The sequence below is a fragment of the Artibeus jamaicensis genome, unplaced genomic scaffold, assembly GCF_021234435.1.
Source record: "Artibeus jamaicensis isolate MK-2021 breed Jamaican fruit bat unplaced genomic scaffold, CSHL_Jam_final scaffold_833, whole genome shotgun sequence".
Taxonomy (NCBI): domain Eukaryota; kingdom Metazoa; phylum Chordata; class Mammalia; order Chiroptera; family Phyllostomidae; genus Artibeus; species Artibeus jamaicensis.
In genome coordinates, this window is record NW_026522056.1 from 18,372,027 (window position 1) to 18,390,360 (window position 18,334).

Consider the following 18,334-nt stretch of genomic DNA (forward strand, 5'->3'; position numbering starts at 1 on the left):
GGAAGGAGAAAGACGAGGAAAGAAACATCAATGTGCAGTTGTCTCTTGCACACCCCCTACTGGGGACCTGGCCCACAACCCAGGCATGTGCCCTAATTGGGAATCAAACCAGTGACCCTTTGGTTCGAAGGCTGGCACTCAGTCCACTGAGCCACGCCAGACTGGGCTTAATTTTTTAATTTCAAATTATTTCAAGTTATCTCACCAAATTCTTTGATAATTTTTCTTCACATTTAACCAAATTATAATTTTCACTTAGTTATTTTCAACACAGTATATACAATAAATTCAAAATTGTTTTAGTATTTAAAGAATAATTCAAACGTTTAAATTTCCCCGAATAGTTTCCCTCTACCACCAGCTATGATAGTTTGATTAAAAACAAAACCCAATTAATTAACAAAGCCTGTATCCTCTAATGAATATTTCAGTTAAAATTAGAAAAAAAGAATTGAAAATGTCCACAAGAACTCAATGTCTGTGTCCCCCCATTTCAGGTAATGTCATAATTCCTTGAGCCACTATTAAAATATTCTTTATTCCTTCCCGATACAATCCTCTGTCCATTTATTTCTTCCCCCACAAAGCCCCCTAAATCCAAAAGGGCAGCAGAGAGCAGACAGTGTGTGAAGCCGGCGGGTCTCCTCCGACCTTCATCAGGGAGCCTGCTTCTTCCAGCAAACTCTCACGAAACGGTCTTCTAACTGGCTCCACAGCTTGAACCCACCGTTTTATCTCCATTTGGTTACCACATGTATGTTATACATGTGTTATTAGTTTACTCTAGTGATTAAATTTACCTGAGTTTTTTGGTAGCTCTAATTGGGCTACCAACTGTAGTGTCTTTATCATTTATTTTATGTTTGGACTTTGGGCAAATACTGGGTTCTGTGGGTGAAAAATAGGATCAATACAGCCATGTCTCAGTCTTCTAAGTGAAATTTTTTGTATAGCAATTCAAATACTTTTTATCTGTTTTTTTTAAAGACTTTATTTATTTATCTTTAGAGGGGAAGGGGGGAAGGAGAGAGGGAGAGAAACATCAATGTTTGGTTGCCTTTCGTGCATCCCCTGCTGGGAACTGGCCTGCAACCCAGGCATGTGCCCTGACAGGGAGTCGAACACTTTTTATCTGTTTTATCATTAATTTACCTACAATCAGCATTACGTCACCTTATGTTACAGGAATTAAATCAAATGCTCTCAGAAACACCACCCATTTGGAAAGGATCATCAAAGCTATTTCGAAATCTTAAAGAAAGAGGTAAGTTAACTTTATTAACTTTAGTACTTAAGCATTTTAATATTGATATGATATTACTTATACTACTTATATATACAGATTTTCTTCATATTTAAAATAATTTTACAACTACGTGTGTATATCTTTGCACAGAGACAAAGATGAGAAAAACACAAAAATATTAACAATGGTTGTTTCTACATAGTAGGATTAAGGGTATTTTTTATTTTACTTTTTATATATATTATTTACATCTTCCAAAATTTTTACAACAAAATGAACTTTTATAGGTGAAAAACATTTTTAACCATATTGAGAAGTATAGGCTCTATTTACCTATAGAAAACATCTTTCAAAAATACTAATCTCTAAATCTATTTTACTTCCAGGAATTATAGGTTTTCTTGAATTTAATCAATATGAAAAACTTACTGGATCTGTCGTTGGTCACCCAATTTGAACATGTTTCTTTTAATACAGCTCCTACTGCAAAACTCACTTGTTTCCATTTACTCTGTTATCTATATCTATGTATCTGACTTAACTCACTGATTTATACATACAGTCAAACTATATAGCTTTTATTGTAGTTTTCTTTTACAGTGTACTTTTTTTACAAATTTATAGCAAAAACTAATAAAATATTTAGGATTAATTTAATCTTAAAAAAGGAATGTTTCTTTGAGATATACTTTTTATATTTTTAAGTATAAGAATATATGAAATAAAAATACTAAAGAAATTATATAAAGTTACCTTTTTTTTTTCATCAGTTTTAACCAGTAGTAACTGGAAAGTGTTTTACTCTCACATGAAGACAAATAGTTTAGAGGAGTAGTTATGATATTGGTTCTCAGGGACTCTGAGAGGAGAGGACACTTTATTTTTTACTTTAAGCTTTTCATAACTTAGGGTTTTAAAATCTGCAAAATTGGTGCCAAGGATCTTTGAAGGCCCTAGAAATTTTTCCAGGAAGTCATCTGAAAGATTGACGTTGAGATCTGAGGGTGGGTGGTAGCGGCAGGGCATGCGTCCCACTGAGCCAGTTTGGACAGGAGTCCGATGGAACTGGGGTGACAGCATCCGTTTCCGGATCCCATTTCCCCCCCCCCCGCATTTATGCTTGCTTTCTTTTTTTGTTTGTTTGTGTTTTTGGTTTTGGGGGGGGATCCCTATGAAATCCAGGTGTTGTATCTTTATATGCATTGACAGTTCCAGAATCTTTCTCCCATAACATGCATGGCAATCAGCCAGAACTGTGTCCATAGGTCACAATATTCTAGTACAAACAAAAGAAGGGAATGCTGTCAGGGCCTCCTGGCTTGTCCCCTTCATGACTTCTGACAAACTGCCTGACCGTGACTCCTCTTCTCTTTGTTCTGTGACAAAGAGGGCAGCCTCAAAGAACACCAGGTAAAGGGAGGTTTAAAGTGCTCAGTATGATTCTGTGAGGGTTCTTTGTACCTTTCACCAAGCACCAGGACTGATAGCTGGGTAAGTGTTATTGGCTTATTCCCCATTTTGATTTTCTCAGGATCCACTTGGAAAGTCAATGAACACATTAAATCTAGTCTTGGGTATTATAGTCCAAAAACAATAATGTGAGTAACAGAATTCATAATTTTATTTACTCCAGATCAACTCCTTTTAAAGTTTGTGATTCTGGCATTACACAGAACTCAAGCTGTAGAATGTGTGTGTAAAGTACAAACCATTTAATGAAAATAAAAACTTCTTAGACTACACTTATTAGAAGCATTAATTTTATCAATGATAATGATATCTTGAGAGCAGAAAAAGGATAACTACAGAGTTTGGTTTTTTTAATGCAATGCAGAAATCAAAATTCTGAAGAAGAATTTCTAAATATTTTAATTCAACTGTTACTAAGAATTAAGTACTTTACAGTTTTAATCATTCCCAACCTTTTTATTTTATGTTTGATTCATACACTGAAAGCTAGCAACAAGTTTAAAAGCTACAGCTGTTAGTAAACATTATTATAATTTTAATTTTTATTGTCAATACTACATATATCCAAAAGCATTAATGAGAATTTTGTATGGGTTTCTACAGAAACGTGTGAAACAATGAAAGTAAAATTAATTTTGTTGCTTTTTTTGCTATGATTTTTTAAGTTTGGTCTCATTTAAAATAATACTATCATCTTCTTTAAAACCATAAGTTCTTTATTAATATTACTTATTGCTATTATAAGAATATTTTACTTGATAAATATGAAGAAAAAGTAGTATGTTTTATATAGCTTAACTGGTACTGTTTTTCTTCTAGGTGTGATTTCTTACACAGAATATCTTTTTCTTTTGTGTATTTTAACAAGTAAGTGTACTCACTAAATATATTTCTGAATGTAATTTTTTAATCAGAATTTTAGAAAACAAACCTCTTAAATTCCCTATTGAAAATCACTTTAGGTCTGTCCATACTGTTTTGCAAAATTTATGTCTAAATGACCACAGAAAATGCTAAGTATGGCATATCAAGTCAAAATCATAAATATTATTATGGCTTACAGTATAGTAGTAAAACGCTCATAAATTATAAATTTCATATCATATGTCAATCCCTGTGGTTTCATCTACATGGGGGCCTAAAGGGCGGGACATACAATGATTTGTAAATTTCTTGCTACACTCACTCAGGTCACATTTTCTGCAAAGCTGGTGTGAAAGAACGAATCTTTTAAAGTTTGTCAGAGTACCCCTCATACATCCTCAAACAGCTTCACTTTTCTCTTCCTCTTATATGCAGCAATTTTTATGAAATATGTGAAGGGTTTACTAAGGTTTTTAGTTAAATTTCACTGCATCTAATGGTGGAGTAGCTATTCTCCTGACCTTTCCATCCCTTATTCCCACCTCAGGAATGTGTACTTCCCGCTCCCTTTGGCATCAGTGCTTGTCTTCCAGATCCTCGTGCCAGTAAACATCACTCAGGTTTCCTTCGAAATGTGAAGATGGAGGGAATCCTTCCTTGACCATCCTTTCTAAAATAGCTCCCTCTCTCATCTCCTCCTTTGTATCCCTTTACAGTGTTTTATTTTCTTCGTAGTATTTAACCATTTGTATTTATCTGTTGGTTTACATGTTCTTGTCTGTCTCGCCACATTTGAATGCAGGGTCCTCGATGGTAAAGGTTTATCTTTTTTGTCCATTTCTGTATCAAGAACAGTGTTTGACACGTTAGCCTCTCAGAAACATAGTTGGTGAATGAATGAAGAATGACATGAATGAAAGAATATCGGTAGTGGAATTCCCCGTTGTGGGGATTTGTGGAGAGAGATGTGTGGAAACAAGAACTGTGCAACGATTTCAGTCCTTTCAATGATGGATGTTGCTACCACGAAAATTAGAGGGGATACCGGAGTATCTCAGAGACTTGTTAAAAAGTTACTTTTTTTTAGCTAGGATAACTTTGGATGCAAAATTCAAAGTTATAAGTACCTAAACCAGTAGGTGATAGGTGAGTCTGAAACAGAACTGGTTAAGAAAGTCATGTGTTGAGGTGGGGCGGGGTGTTGTGTAAGGGGGTAGGTAGGAAAGAGCACACAGGGTGGTCTTTGCCTGCTCTGGAAAGGTAAGGGTATGGGGACACTGTAACTCTGCTTTCAGAGTCCAAGGCCTCTCTTTGAAACATCTGAGAGTTTGAATTTTTAAATTATGGATGTTATTTAGATTAAAACCAAAAAAGTGTGAAAAGAGGACCGGCAGGAAGTGGGTTAGATAATTTCTGTCACTTGTCCATAGTTTTCTCCCCTTAACTTCTTCTTATTTTAACTTTATTTTTCCTTCTAAATAATGCTTGTAAGGACTTCTTATCTGCATATATTTTCATGAACTTTTTAAAGCTTAAAATTAGTTGTTAGAGGTGGTGAAACTTTTTCTTTCTCAAACGAATAATAATGAAAGTAAGTTTAGATTCCTACCATACATGCAAGAAATGAACTTGCATAAAAGACGAGCTTCTGTTTCCGTTATTTGCAGAGGCAGCTACGACCAGTTAAGAAAGTGGGTCTGCACGCTTCCCTTTTGCTAGGTGCGGGATTTCACAACAGGCAGGGCCATGTGAACATGTGGGAGGTCCCTTTTTAAACTTTTTGCCCGTCATCCCAAAAGAGGTCAGAGGTGTTGAGAAAGGCGTGGACACTGGGCTCCTCCTCTAATGACATGCTGAAGTTTTCTGGTATCTAGGTTTTCTTTGTTATGCTTTAGAAGTAAAAAGGGAAAAAAGACTGAACCTCATTGTAGGATTCATAAAATTAAAGCAGTTCATACTGAGTGTGTGTCTGTCCTTTTCAGAAAAGTAATTGTTCCTTGTATTTGGGGGGAAATTAGGAATTAATTATTTAGGCCTCTTTATATTTCTATTTTTGAAAACTCTAAAAGTGTAAACCCAAATATGTAATTTCTTGTGCTTGGTATTTATTTTAATAGGTCACTTCCATTATAATTTCCCCCAGAATTTGGACAAGTGCCTTGTGCCATATTTGTTTTTTGGAAGGAAGGTAGTCAAATTTTACCATCAGTGCTAGGCAACAAGAATCACACAGTGTTTTTCAAGTATATTATCAGTTCTGCTGCTAAATGTGCTAATGCATGAAACACAGATGTGCATGCTTATGTACAGCTTTTATTACATTTAATAGTAGCATGTTGCTTTCAGTTTGTTGGTTAAGGAAGACATTTTTGTACCAAATATAATATAATATATGTAACTGTTTACGTATGGACTTTGCACTTTAAAATCATTTCCTGTTTCACACACACTTTTCTGTTTTTTCCGGCAGAGCCTCATGCAGGTTTTAGAATAGCTTTCAACATGTTCGATACTGATGGGAATGAGATGGTGGATAAAAAGGAGTTTCTGGTGGTATGTATATTACATGCTGAGTTTTGTCAATAGATCGAGGTTGCTTCTATTTTTATGTTTTTGCATTATTTTAAATAGTGTTATAGAATAAAGTACAAATTTTATGTTTTCACCTTAATTTAATAAGGGAGTATATGCTCATGTACTTGGAATAATTTTTGCTTTGTAAAAATATAAATTACATTCAGTGTATAAAGATGATTATAGTTGATTACGCATTTTTTAGAAGTTTGAAATGCGTCCACGATTTTCCATTGAGTGGCTGACATTCTCCCTGAGGTGTTACACGTGCCCAGTCAGCACTCCGTCCCCACCCTGCCAGCCACCTGGTCACAGTGGCATGGCAGGAACACCTCTACCTTCTCGCTCTGGGGTTTATGATTGTCGTCCTTCCTGCTCACTTTTACCTGTTTCTGCCTCTGCACTCCAGTCTCGTCCCCATTTTCCTGTTCTCCTCCCCTGGCTTTGACCGAAGGCCGATCTAAGGTGGGAGGGGTAGTATTTTGTGTGGGCGTTTGTCGTTTGGTCTTGCTCACCTGACTGGGCCAGCCTTGGTGCTGCTCTGGTGACCTGGCTGGTCTTACCACCCCCACCCTGCCTTCCAGAATTTTTTGCCTCTTTTTACCCATGTATTTCTGCACCTCCTTTTGTGGCAAAATGTCCATCCCATTTTTTTCTCCAGCACGTGGGCTAAAACCCAGAGACCCTGGGTGCTGTTCCAGTGTTCTGTGTACCCCAGCAGGCTTCTCCTCTTTTGTGTGTGCCATAAGCTTCCTGTCTTTGTGTCTTAGAGATAACGTATTGCTGTAATTTTGTACATTTTACGTAACCATCGGTTGCTAACGCCAAAGGATGTATTCTCTTTGTCTCCTGGAAAAAATTGCCATTAGAAAAAATATACCCTGGCTGGTGTAGCTCAGTGGATTGAGCACGGGCCTGGGAACCAAGCAACCACGGTTCGATTCCCAGTCAGGGCACATTCCTGGGTTGCAGGCCAGTTCCCAGCAGGGGACACACAAGAGGCAACCATACATTGATATTTCTCTCCCTCTCTCCTTCCCTTCCCCTCTAAAGATAAATAAATAAAATCTTTAAAAAAAGAAAAAATATATAGTACTTTTAATGTTATATGTAGATGAAACTAGTTATTTGCTTTGTTTTAAGGCTGCACCTAGTTGGTAGAAGGTGGTGGGTAGGTATCCTGAAACTCTCGCTTGGTACTTGATTCTTGAGTGGTTTCCTTTTTAGCTTCAAGAGATATTCAGGAAAAAAAATGAAAAGAGAGAAGCTAAAGGAGATGAAGAAAAACATGCGATGCTGGTAAGAATAATTTATAGTTTTTGGTGAATTTTCCAGATAAGAATCACTCATGTTGAGAACAATTAAGTGTGTAAGTTTAGAGCTGTCTCTTTCTTGAAAACTTTTTAAAGCTCTTATGTAGAAAAATTGCTTCAGTATTGATATGCATCAATATCAATATTCAAATATTGATATTAAATATCTGTATCCATAATTACATTCATGAAGTCATTTTATTCATACTGTTGTTATCCGTGAGATTTGAAGGGTGTATCATATTATAGATGAATATAGATCATTATGCATATAAAAATTTAAAGGTGAATTGCAAAGATTTGATTACATATATGAGTGACTTTAGTGGTGCTATAACAATATGAATGTTGAAGCAAAAACAAGGAAATAATGGGGTTTTTTGCATTCTTAGAAGTGTGTATTATAGATTCTTCTGGGATGTGTTTTTTCATCTTACTCTGAAGGTGGAATCCAGCAGCATTTCACTCCATTTTTCTACCAGTTTTCTTTTCTTGCCCCGGGTATTTCAACCTGAAACATCCCAGGTTCACGTAATAAAAAATAACAGTTCTGAGGCCTTCCTATCAGGCCCTGTACTAGATGCTTTGCATGCATTTTCTCATTTAATCTACTCTGCAGTTCTATTATCTGTAATTACAGATGTGGAAGCCAATAGTTGGAAAGGTTAAATATCTTGTCCAAAATTACATGGCTATTAAGTGACAAAGCCAAGATTTGAGCCCACAGCTGGGTAGCCCCTAAATGTACACTCTTATTATTCACTGTGGCATAGTCCTTCATCTAGTACTTAAATAGCAGAAACACAGTGAAGTTTGTTGGCATGTAAATGATAATTGTTTCATTTGCAAATCAGTGATTTGTATTGGTCTATCAGGAATTCAAATAATTAACTTCAGAGAGTTACAGCATTTTTTTCTCACTGTTATAAGCATATATACTAGGTTTCTTAAGAACATGGGTTATCTGTGGAGGATGGGTGCTGTATTCAATCCTAACAGACATATAAAGTATATATTCACATTTATATTAATACAAGCAGACTATTGGGGTTATAAATGCACATTATTTCATGGGACATTGACTACGACATATCACTGTTGGTTGAACTACCCCCCCATATACTAATTGACAAAGCTTATGGAAGGCACTCGGAAAAAAATCAGAAGTGCTGATTATAATGTCAGTCAACTATTAAAGGGGTATTGAGAGTTCTCTAATTCAGGTCTTATCATTTTCAAATTGTAATCAATAAATTCTATCTAATTTATGCCCTTAAGTGTAATTCTTAGGTTATTAGCAAATACCACTAGAAAATTAAATAAATTTATAACTTTTATATCCTGTGGATAATATAATATATTCAACAAGTAAACAGTTATTTTAATTTTGACAGGTTAACAGCTATAATTGACTGAGTAGACAAGTTTTTAATAAAATACCATTTAGGAGGTTGAATTATATTAATTAATCTTGATATACCTTAGTGATAAAGTAGATTGTATTTTAGTGAATAGAAATTTAACTTTTATTTATTTGTTTGTTTATACCACTTCCAGAAAGGACTTATGGATCTTCCAGTGAAAGTACAATAAATACTATTCTGATCATTAACATTTACTAAAATACGCAGGTCAAGTAACAAAGGGAGAGATAATAGCAGACAACCCGTGTTGGGACAACCTATAGAGTCAGCACAAAACTTGGCTCTGAACTTCATTGTAGCCCAAGTAAAGTAAACTTAATTATGATGAAATATGAATCATTTGTATTAGTGACATAAGAAAACCTCATTAACGTTGGATTATTTAGGGAAAGTCTGCCTCAGTTGCGAAATCTAAATTATGTAAGCATACCCCAAAGTCTATTATTTTATATGCCCATTGATCAATGAAGCTTTCCCTAGCAGATATATGGGAAGAAGACTGGTTTTAAAGAACAAATAAAAATAACTAAGAAGTAATATATAACTTGTTTCTATGTGAAAGAATGCTTACTAAAATCATTGGTCTCCACAGGGACCTCGCCCAAATTTATCTGACATAGTTTAATTAGTGCTCCTGAAATCTCATTTACTGAATTTAACTGTCAGACTACTTCTTAAAACAGTCTTAGCACTCTAGGACAATACAGCTCTCTACAAATATGTGTTACTATGTGTAATGATAAAGGTAATTAATGGTAACTTACTGTTAATAGTCATCACGTTTTAAATAATGCAAATGTGAACTGATGAGATTTTTTAGTTTTGCAGCCATTAAAATATGTGGCGAAAATATATGGATTATATGAGAGAGATAGTGCACAAGCTCAGGACCCAGATTTTCAGGGTCCAAATATTAGCGTTACTCTTCTTTACCTGGGTGACCTTGAAAAAGGTCCTTAACATCTCTGTGGCTCAGTTTCTTTTAAGAAGGGGAGGATGGGAGTAATGATCACGTGTGATTGCTGTGCTGAAATATGTAGCCACTTAACAGTGTGTGCAATACAATAAACACTCAAAGAGGAATTAGTAGAACCGTGTAGCTACTCAGACTGAGTATTTATTTACATACCCAAATCAAAATTAAATCAAAACTAAATTTTTAAATATTTACATGCCACACAAAACTCACTCTGCCTCTGTGCTACAGCCATTATAAATGCTACTTTTGTTCAGTCCTCATGTTTCCCCAGGTAAGTACCATGCCTGCTGTACAGGTGACAAAACAGTCGTAGAGAAATTCGTTAGCTTGTGTAAGGACGGGCACTAACAGGAGCGGAGCAGGATTCCCCTGCAGCCTCCTACTCCATTCATTCCCACTGCTGCACAGTCTGCTCCTCTGGCTGCCCCATCCCACTGCTGGGGCGTGTCTGAGTGAAGCCACGTACTTTGGAGGAACGCGTTTTACTCAAAGCAGTAGGTCTGTCGCAAAGTTACAATGAAAACGGTTGAAATGAGCACAGATTCATTTAATGTTTAATTAATGAGATTTGAAAACTTTGCTACTCATCTTTAACATTTACCTCACTTGTATGTGTGCTCTATATATAGAATGTAGCATAATGATTTGCCCTTCCTAATTGATTATTTTGTCGTCTTTTTCTTTTTTTCTTTGCCTATACTTGGGTTCATTCTGAAATGTGACACTTCATTTGGCCCTTTGTGCTCTGTGTCAGCGTCTTCAACTTTATGGATACCATTCACCTACTAATAGTGTATGTACAATCCTTTCAATGTTCTTTATGTGAATAGCCCTCCCCTGTTATACTTGATCATGTAATTTTGTTATAAAAAGCTGTACCTGCTACTGAAAATGTCTAGGAACTTCTTGAATGTAATAGGATACAACTGAGCCAGAATTTTTTATTTCCTTCCTAGATTTATGAGAAGACTAAAATTTACAGGGTAATTATGTATCTTTAACATTAAACTAAAGTAATAAGCTGAGTGAGCAACAACCAAAACCTCTGGTAGAACAATTGAAATTTTGTAATTTTCACCAGTATTTGAAGAGTTAAATACACAGTATGGAGCAGATTTCCACCCCGTGCTCCTGAAGAGCACAGGTATTTTAAGAACTAGATCTGCATATCTGATATACATTCTCTTCTCAGTTCTAATATAGAGGTGTGGTAATGGATAGCCTTTCTTAGTTTTCAGTACTTCTTCTCAATTATTTTCTAAAACCTTTGATGCCTGCCTACTGCCTATGGTTTATATACAAGTCTGGTATAAGGTGATATTTGATAGCCTAATATATCATGTTATTTCTCAAAGAGGATTATGATATTCAGACTCTTCTTTTCCTGACAAAGTTGGGAGTTTGGTAAATGATCTTTCAAATGTACTCTTCTCATGCTAAGCTTTCTTCTTTCTGCTGGAAAGTTGAGCTTGTTGGGTCGCGCAGCTACTAAACAAGAGTAGGCCGGGCCCCTTTTGAATGTAAACACGCACAATCCATTTAATTTTCCCAAGGTTAAAAGGATCCCTCCAATGGTACAAATTCCGCCTGAGAGAAGTCCTTGAATTCGAGTGACTGAGTCAGTATTATCCTGCTAAAAGGGTTGGTTAGTGTGCAACACTCTAAGTAGCTGTGCTGCCTTAGGCATTGAATAATCAAAAGTCCAAGCTATGTTCTAGATGCAGGTATACTGGAGGCTGACTCAGAAGAGAATAAGCCTGCGATATCTTGCCAAAGTCACAGGGAATGGACCTGGAATGAGCTGGAGAATCAGCCAAGTCCATGGGTCCCAAGCGATAGACTAGTTATTTTGCTCCCTTACGGGATAACTTAAAATACTTTTCCACAAAATTGACTACTGTTTGTCATTAAACATGGTTTACCATTTCCTTGATATTTTAAAAAGTTTCCTCTTAATCATTTAAAAAGTTTGTAAGAATATGAAAGAAAAATCTTACAAATTATAATGCTATCTGCCTTGTGAGTGCTAATAAACATTAATACTTACTTCATTGTTTTTCTAACCAAATATGTCATTGCATGAGCCATTTTTTGGCAATTTGTGGCAACTTGTAGTTTGCCTTTAAACTCATAAATAATTTTCAAAAATGCAGGAAAACAAGGAACATTTATTTGCATTTAAAAAAATTTAGACAGCCTAAAAATTAATATGAAATATCATTGGTGTGTGTGTTGCACAAGTATATTAGTATAATGTAATGAATTAACTGGTCATTATCTACTAGTTTACAGAGCTGTAGATCACCTGGAGGGTAAAGTGTTTAATGTGAGCACAGTTCATGAGACTCCACTTTCACAAAGAAGCCCTGCGGTAAAAGCAGAGGCCCTCCTGACTTTTACTGCAGAGACAGAGTCTGTCCTCTGTGGCGGCCTGTTTCGATACCCAGTCCCTGCTACGCTAGGTTCTGCTTGTGCTCAGTTAGGTTATTGTTTCTGCTGTATTTCTCATTTCAGTATTCGTGAAATCATTACCTTATAGCTTTTTCTCTTCCAAACAACCCTGATTATTTTCATATTTCTCATATAGCCAGCCAGATCTTGATTGTCTTACTACTATATTGAAAAGAAATACTAAGAAATTAAAAGAATAAATAATACAAAAGTCTATTTGATTTTGGCATGCCTTATGTGACTTTTAAAATACTTAAAGATTGCCCTGGCTGGTGTAGCTCAGTGGATTGAGCACAGGCCTGCGAACCAGACAATCGAGGTTCGATTCCCAGTCAGGGCACATGCCTCGGTTGCAGACCGGTTCCCTGCAGGCCAGTTCCCAGCAGGGGACGCACGAAAGGCAACCATACATTGATGTTTCTCTTCCTCTTTCCTTCCCATCTAAAGATAAATAAATAGATAAAATCTTTAAAACAAAATACTTAAAGATTATCTGAATTACACTCTTTCCACTGTGGTCAGAAAATGTACTAATTTTTATACAGTTTTTTGACATGTATTGAGACTTCTTTTAGGGACTAAAAGAATGTCAATATTTATAAATGATCTGTGTTTGAAAAACTGTGTATTTTCTAAGTTGGGGTACAGGGTTATATTTTTAAGATTCTATCTTAAAACACACACACACACACACACACACACACATATATATATATTAGATCAAACATGTTAATTATATGTTTTAAGTCCCTATCATTACTAATGTTTTTGTCTGTTTGATTTGATCTGGCATTAGTATGTTAAATTATACATTACAATGATAGATTTGTCAATTTCTACTTATAATTCTGTCACTTTTTATTTTACATCTTTTAGAATGTTGTTATTGCATATTGAAGAATATAAATTACTTGTATGTCTTTAGTGAATTGAATCTTGTATTATATACTATCGCTCGATATCTAGAAGTGTTTTTACACTGTTAGAGAATAACATGGACCACCTTAGTAGCTTCTGAGGCTAACAAATTTCTATCACCGCAATTACCGTAGCAAACCTAGTTTCCCTCTCTTCTGCAACGTCATGCAGAGTTAGTGATCAAGTTTGCATGAAATATTTTTTATTTTAAAGTCTGTTTTGTTGTTAGAATAAACTTACTACCTTTATTTGTATTTTTCTACAAATCAAATGTTTTATTTTATTTTCCATTACCATTTATCTCCCTTATGAACCCCACCCCCTACCTTTATCTTTATTAATGTTTTGTGCTTTTTTACTTTCTATTTTTTCCTCTGGTGATGATGGAGCTTTTTCTGATTTTTAAAATATATTTTAGTTCATAAATTTACTGCAAATAAAATATAAATAAAACAACTAATAATGAGAGTTTAACCACCATATACATAAAAAATAAACATACAAAAGAAAGCCCCTTCTCACATCTCCCCAACCACAATCGTCTGCTCTTCTCCCAAAGATAACTACGGTTGTAACTTCTGTGTAAATCACTTCTTTGCTTTGCAGTTTTACCACCTGCTTATGCACCGTAAATAATACGTTTTACCCATTTTGAAACTCTTATAGTGGGATCATATCATATGAGTTTCTCCATATCCTGTTTCTTTGACTCAGTATCGTGATTGTCAAGTTCATTCTCTGTGTTGTATCTGATCCTAGTTCATACGCTGTCACTGCTGTATGCAGCACTTCTCAAACATTTGGTTTTCAGAGCCCTTTACATTGTTGAAAATGATCAAGGACCCATAGGAACTTCTGTTTATGTTGGTTATAACTAAGTATATTTATTATATTGGAAGTTGAAACTGAGAACTTTAGAAATATTTATTAATCCACTCTTAAATAAAAAACACACATGTTAACAAATGCTTTATGGAAAATAACTCCAAAAATGTAGTCAGGATGGCGGTATATTACATTCTTTGCAAATCCCTTAAATGTGCTGGCTTCACAGAAGGCAGCTGGTTTCTCCTAGATGCTTCTGCATTTGGTCTGTTGAGGGATGTTATTTTGGCAACAAATACGATCAGTGGTTTGTCTTGGAGCGGCAGGCTCACTTGGTTCACTTTCAAAAAAATTGTCTGCCAGACACCAATGTCTGAACAACCATAGTTTGTCTATGAGTTTTTCTTTCAAGTAAAAATAGTTGTTCATGAAAGTGACTACTTCTCTTTTCAGCACAAACCATCACACAAATGTTTTTTTTCTGAATACAGCCCCATTACTTCAGTAGGCAGGAGAAGTACATCCCTCCCATTTTATCACACTGAACATTGAAAAGATGTGTGCCCAAAGGTCAGTTTAACAAAATCGTAAGTTTACTCTTCAGCAAGTACCTCATAAGTGAAACTTTTTTTTAATGTGAGTAGGTGGAACTGAAGAGTGTGATGTGATGGCTTTGGTCTTTGGTGCCCCTGTTGTCCATATACTAAGGCTTCAGAAGTTTTACCCCCTGCTGCTTTTGCAGTGTCATCCCGACTGTCAGCTCGGTTACCAAGGGCAAAGTGCCGTCTTTAAGATGCTTTGTAGGAGACACCTGTTTGATATTTGGTCCAGCATTTTCAGTTATTCTCAGCGAGAAGATTGGTGCTATCACCAGCCTGTCATGTTTAAAAGCCTGGTACATCCTTTCCAACCTCTTTTCTTATATTTTTCAACTTCTCTCTCTCTCTTTATATTTCCTCTCTGTGACTCTGATTAAGATTTTGTTTGCCTTTATTAAAAGTATATTTTGTGTATTTTATTGGTTCCCTTTATCTGTGTTCTAATTGGAAAATTCAGTCAATTTATGTTACTGTGATTACTAATTTATTTGGATTTATTTTAGACATTCTAAATAGTTTTATTTTTTCTTCCCTTTTTATTTTTCTCTGTATTCATTTAGAAATCATTCCATTCTATTTTCTCTATATTCTTGAAACTTTAATAAGTGTACTTAAAATAATAGTCTTAAATTAGGCCATATCTTTACTCTCTTCCTTAAAAATTCTTAAATAGATTCTTAAAGTGCTGTAATATCTTTCATTCCCCTCCTGGCATGGGTACTCATCATCGCACAATGTTTGCCTTTGTCTTTTTTTTTAATACCACAAATTAGACTTATTCAATATATATAACATCAGTATTTGTTTAGAATTACTTACATATTTGCCATTTCTTACTCATGAATTCTCTCTTTGATCTCACCCATTCTCATATCCTCAATGAGGATCTTTTTGTAAATTTTTTAAAATGCTCTTTCTGGAAATAGCTTTACTTTGCCCTTATTTTCCCCAGGTTTTATTAAAATATAATTGACATGTAACATTGTATTCGTTTAAGGCAAAATATGTAATTTGATATATGAATATATAACAATAAATTTACTTAACATCCATCACCTTACATGGTTACAAATGTTTTTTCTTGTGATAAGAACTTTTGAGATCTCTTTTAGCAAATTCCAGTACACACTACGGTATTGTTAACTGTTGTCACCATGCTGTACATTATGTCGTTTATCTTATACCTGGGAGTTTCTACTTGTCAACACCTTCCCCCACTTACCCATCCCTGCCCTGCCACCTGCCCCCGGCAACCACTAACCTGTTCTGTTTCTGTGACTTCACTGTTTTCTTTTCAGCTTTTTTTAAATTGAGGTGTGATTGACATATAGCATTATATTAGTTTCAGGTCAGGTATACAACATAAGGATTCAATGTGTGTATATATGCCCTTATTTTGAAAGATAATTTCACTAGATATATTACTGTGGGTTGACACTTAGTCTCAGCAGATTATATCATTTCCGGCTTCTGGCTTCTTTTGTTGAAATTGAAGTCAGCTCTGAGTCTAATTAGTATTTTTTTGTAGATGATCTATTTTCTGAGTACTTTTAAGATTGTGTTTGCCTTTGGTAGTCTACAATTTTACTGTAGTCTATATCTGTTTGCTCTTATCATGAAATTTATTGTGCTTTTCAAATATGATTGTTTATATTTACTGATTCTTGAATATTTAGTGTAAATATCTCTCTGAATATTTTCTCCTCCTATGTCTCTATTATTACTTTCTGAAGCTTTCACAAATATGCTCTCTTTTGTGTCTCTAAATTTGAATTTAATAATTTGCCATGTTTTATCTTTTCACATTGCATTCAGTATAATTTATTCATATTATCTTCCAGTTTACTTGTTCTCTCTCCAGCTATCTATGATATTAAATTTTAGTGGTTCCAGTTTTCATTTGTGGATGTTTTATTTTGTTTTTCTAATCAGCCTAATACTTTTTCGGTAGTGTATTTTTCCTGAAAAATCCTTTCAAAAACAAGCTTCATTTTTGTAAATTTGATAAATCTGAAGTCTGCAGGTTTAGTTCTATTGCTGGTTTCTCCTAGTCCTCATTTATGGTAGCTTATATTCCTGTACGTTTAGTAATTTTGTATTGCGAGCATGTATTTGTTGGAGCGCCTCTGTGCAGATTCTTTAAGGACCCCGTTAAGGGTGTGTTTGCCCTGCGAAGATTTTCTGTGTGTGGATACATGTGTGTGTTTCTGTTTCTGTTACATACTGGGGGGAACTGCAGTCCCACTGAGTTTAAATCACAATTCTCAGATTGTAATTATTTGAGTTCACAGTTGTCACAGTGGCACAGATGACAGAGTTTTATGTTTTTCTCTGTGCACTTTTAAATATCACTACTGTCTGATTCTATGTGCTACTAGTTTGGTGGTTGTTTGTTTGTTTTCATAGTTTGCCCAATCTCTGAGTGTAAACATTCTCGGACCCTAACTGTATATGAGATCTGGACAGGATATAGTCCCATCTCTAAATCAGTCTTTTTTTCTAGCTTTTTTCTTCTTTCCTTTCATCTTAATTTTCCTCCTTCTTTTATTTCCTTCCTTTTTTCCTTCCTGTTTTCCTCTGTCTTAGTCCATTCGGGATTGCTAACTAACTGCCATAAACTGGGTGGCTTACGAAGAACACACATTTCTCACAGCTTTGGAAGCTGGGAACTCAAAGATCACGGAGCCCGTCGATTCAGTGTGGCGGCTGATGAGGGCCTCCTTCCTGGTTCATAGACGGCACCTTCTTGCTGTGTCTTCAGATGGTTGAAAGGGGGCAAAAGAGCCTCTTGGGCCTCTTTTATGAAAGCTAATTCCATTCATGAAGGCTTTACCCTCATGACATGATCACCTCTCAAAGGCCTTACTCCTAAATACCATAGGAGTACTCCTAATACCTACTCCTAATACCATAACCTTGAAGGTTAGGGTTTCAACATATACAGTTTTCAGGCCTTAGCTTGCCCTTCCATCCCACTCCGTCTCCCTCTTTCCCTCCCTTCATTCTTTCCTTCCTTGCTTCCCTCCTTCTCCCCTTCCTTCCATCATAAATGCCATGGAATACCTTGCATGGGACCATACTTTGGCTCAGCCAAACAGTCATTAGGAATTCTTTGCCCAAACTGCAGGGTTTAAGGAAGTTCTACTAACAACAACTTCTAAACCTAGCCTAAAAATTTATCACGGTTACAGAATACAGTACACTTGGGACATTCTTTTGCTTGTACCGTTCATTTTAAAGTTGTTCTGAACTATCTACATCTTTTTCCTCTTTGAATGAAGGCCTGCACATACCTTACACTTTGGTAGGGAGGCCTAAAGCTCATAGAGTCATCAAAGACACTAAGAAGACTGAGGAAGTCCTTGCCAGTCTTTCTAGATATCGTAACACTTCCTGGCCATCACATTACTCAGTCATGTTTGAACACGTTCCCGTCAGTCTTTCCTTAGCCTGCGTGCTCATGTTCTGATTTTGTATTTGCTTTGCATTTCTTGCTATTAAAATCAATCTTCATTATTGTGGCTACCTTAAATTTATTTTAAATAACCTATTATATTTGTCTGGCATTAAAAATTTCTACTAGTTTTTTGCCCTGGCTGGTGGTGTTGCTCAGTGAATTGAGTGCCAGCCTGTGAAGCAAGGGGTCATTGGTTCGATTCCAAGTCAGGGCA

The 18,334-nt window shown here is 35.6% G+C and overlaps 1 protein-coding gene and 1 non-coding gene across 3 annotated transcripts in view; one reads left to right on the forward strand and one right to left on the reverse strand.

Annotated features, from left to right (window-relative positions):
* Window positions 1-18,334, forward strand: part of MICU3 (mitochondrial calcium uptake family member 3) — a 74,196-nt gene that overhangs the window by 32,595 nt on the left and 23,267 nt on the right. The window contains exons 4-8 of one of the 2 annotated variants that reach the window (XM_037128761.2): window positions 1,186-1,264; window positions 3,536-3,583; window positions 6,051-6,133; window positions 7,382-7,453; window positions 10,625-10,663. In XM_037128761.2, coding sequence (XP_036984656.2) covers window positions 1,186-1,264; window positions 3,536-3,583; window positions 6,051-6,133; window positions 7,382-7,453; window positions 10,625-10,663 — 321 coding nt within the window. The remainder of the gene's footprint in view (window positions 1-1,185; window positions 1,265-3,535; window positions 3,584-6,050; window positions 6,134-7,381; window positions 7,454-10,624; window positions 10,664-18,334) is intronic. The other variant, XM_053659923.1, reaches the window with a different exon arrangement.
* On the reverse strand, window positions 13,299-13,431 carry LOC119036937 (small nucleolar RNA SNORA66). Its single transcript, XR_005080110.2, has one exon. It is a non-coding gene; the product is annotated as a small nucleolar RNA SNORA66 (small nucleolar RNA).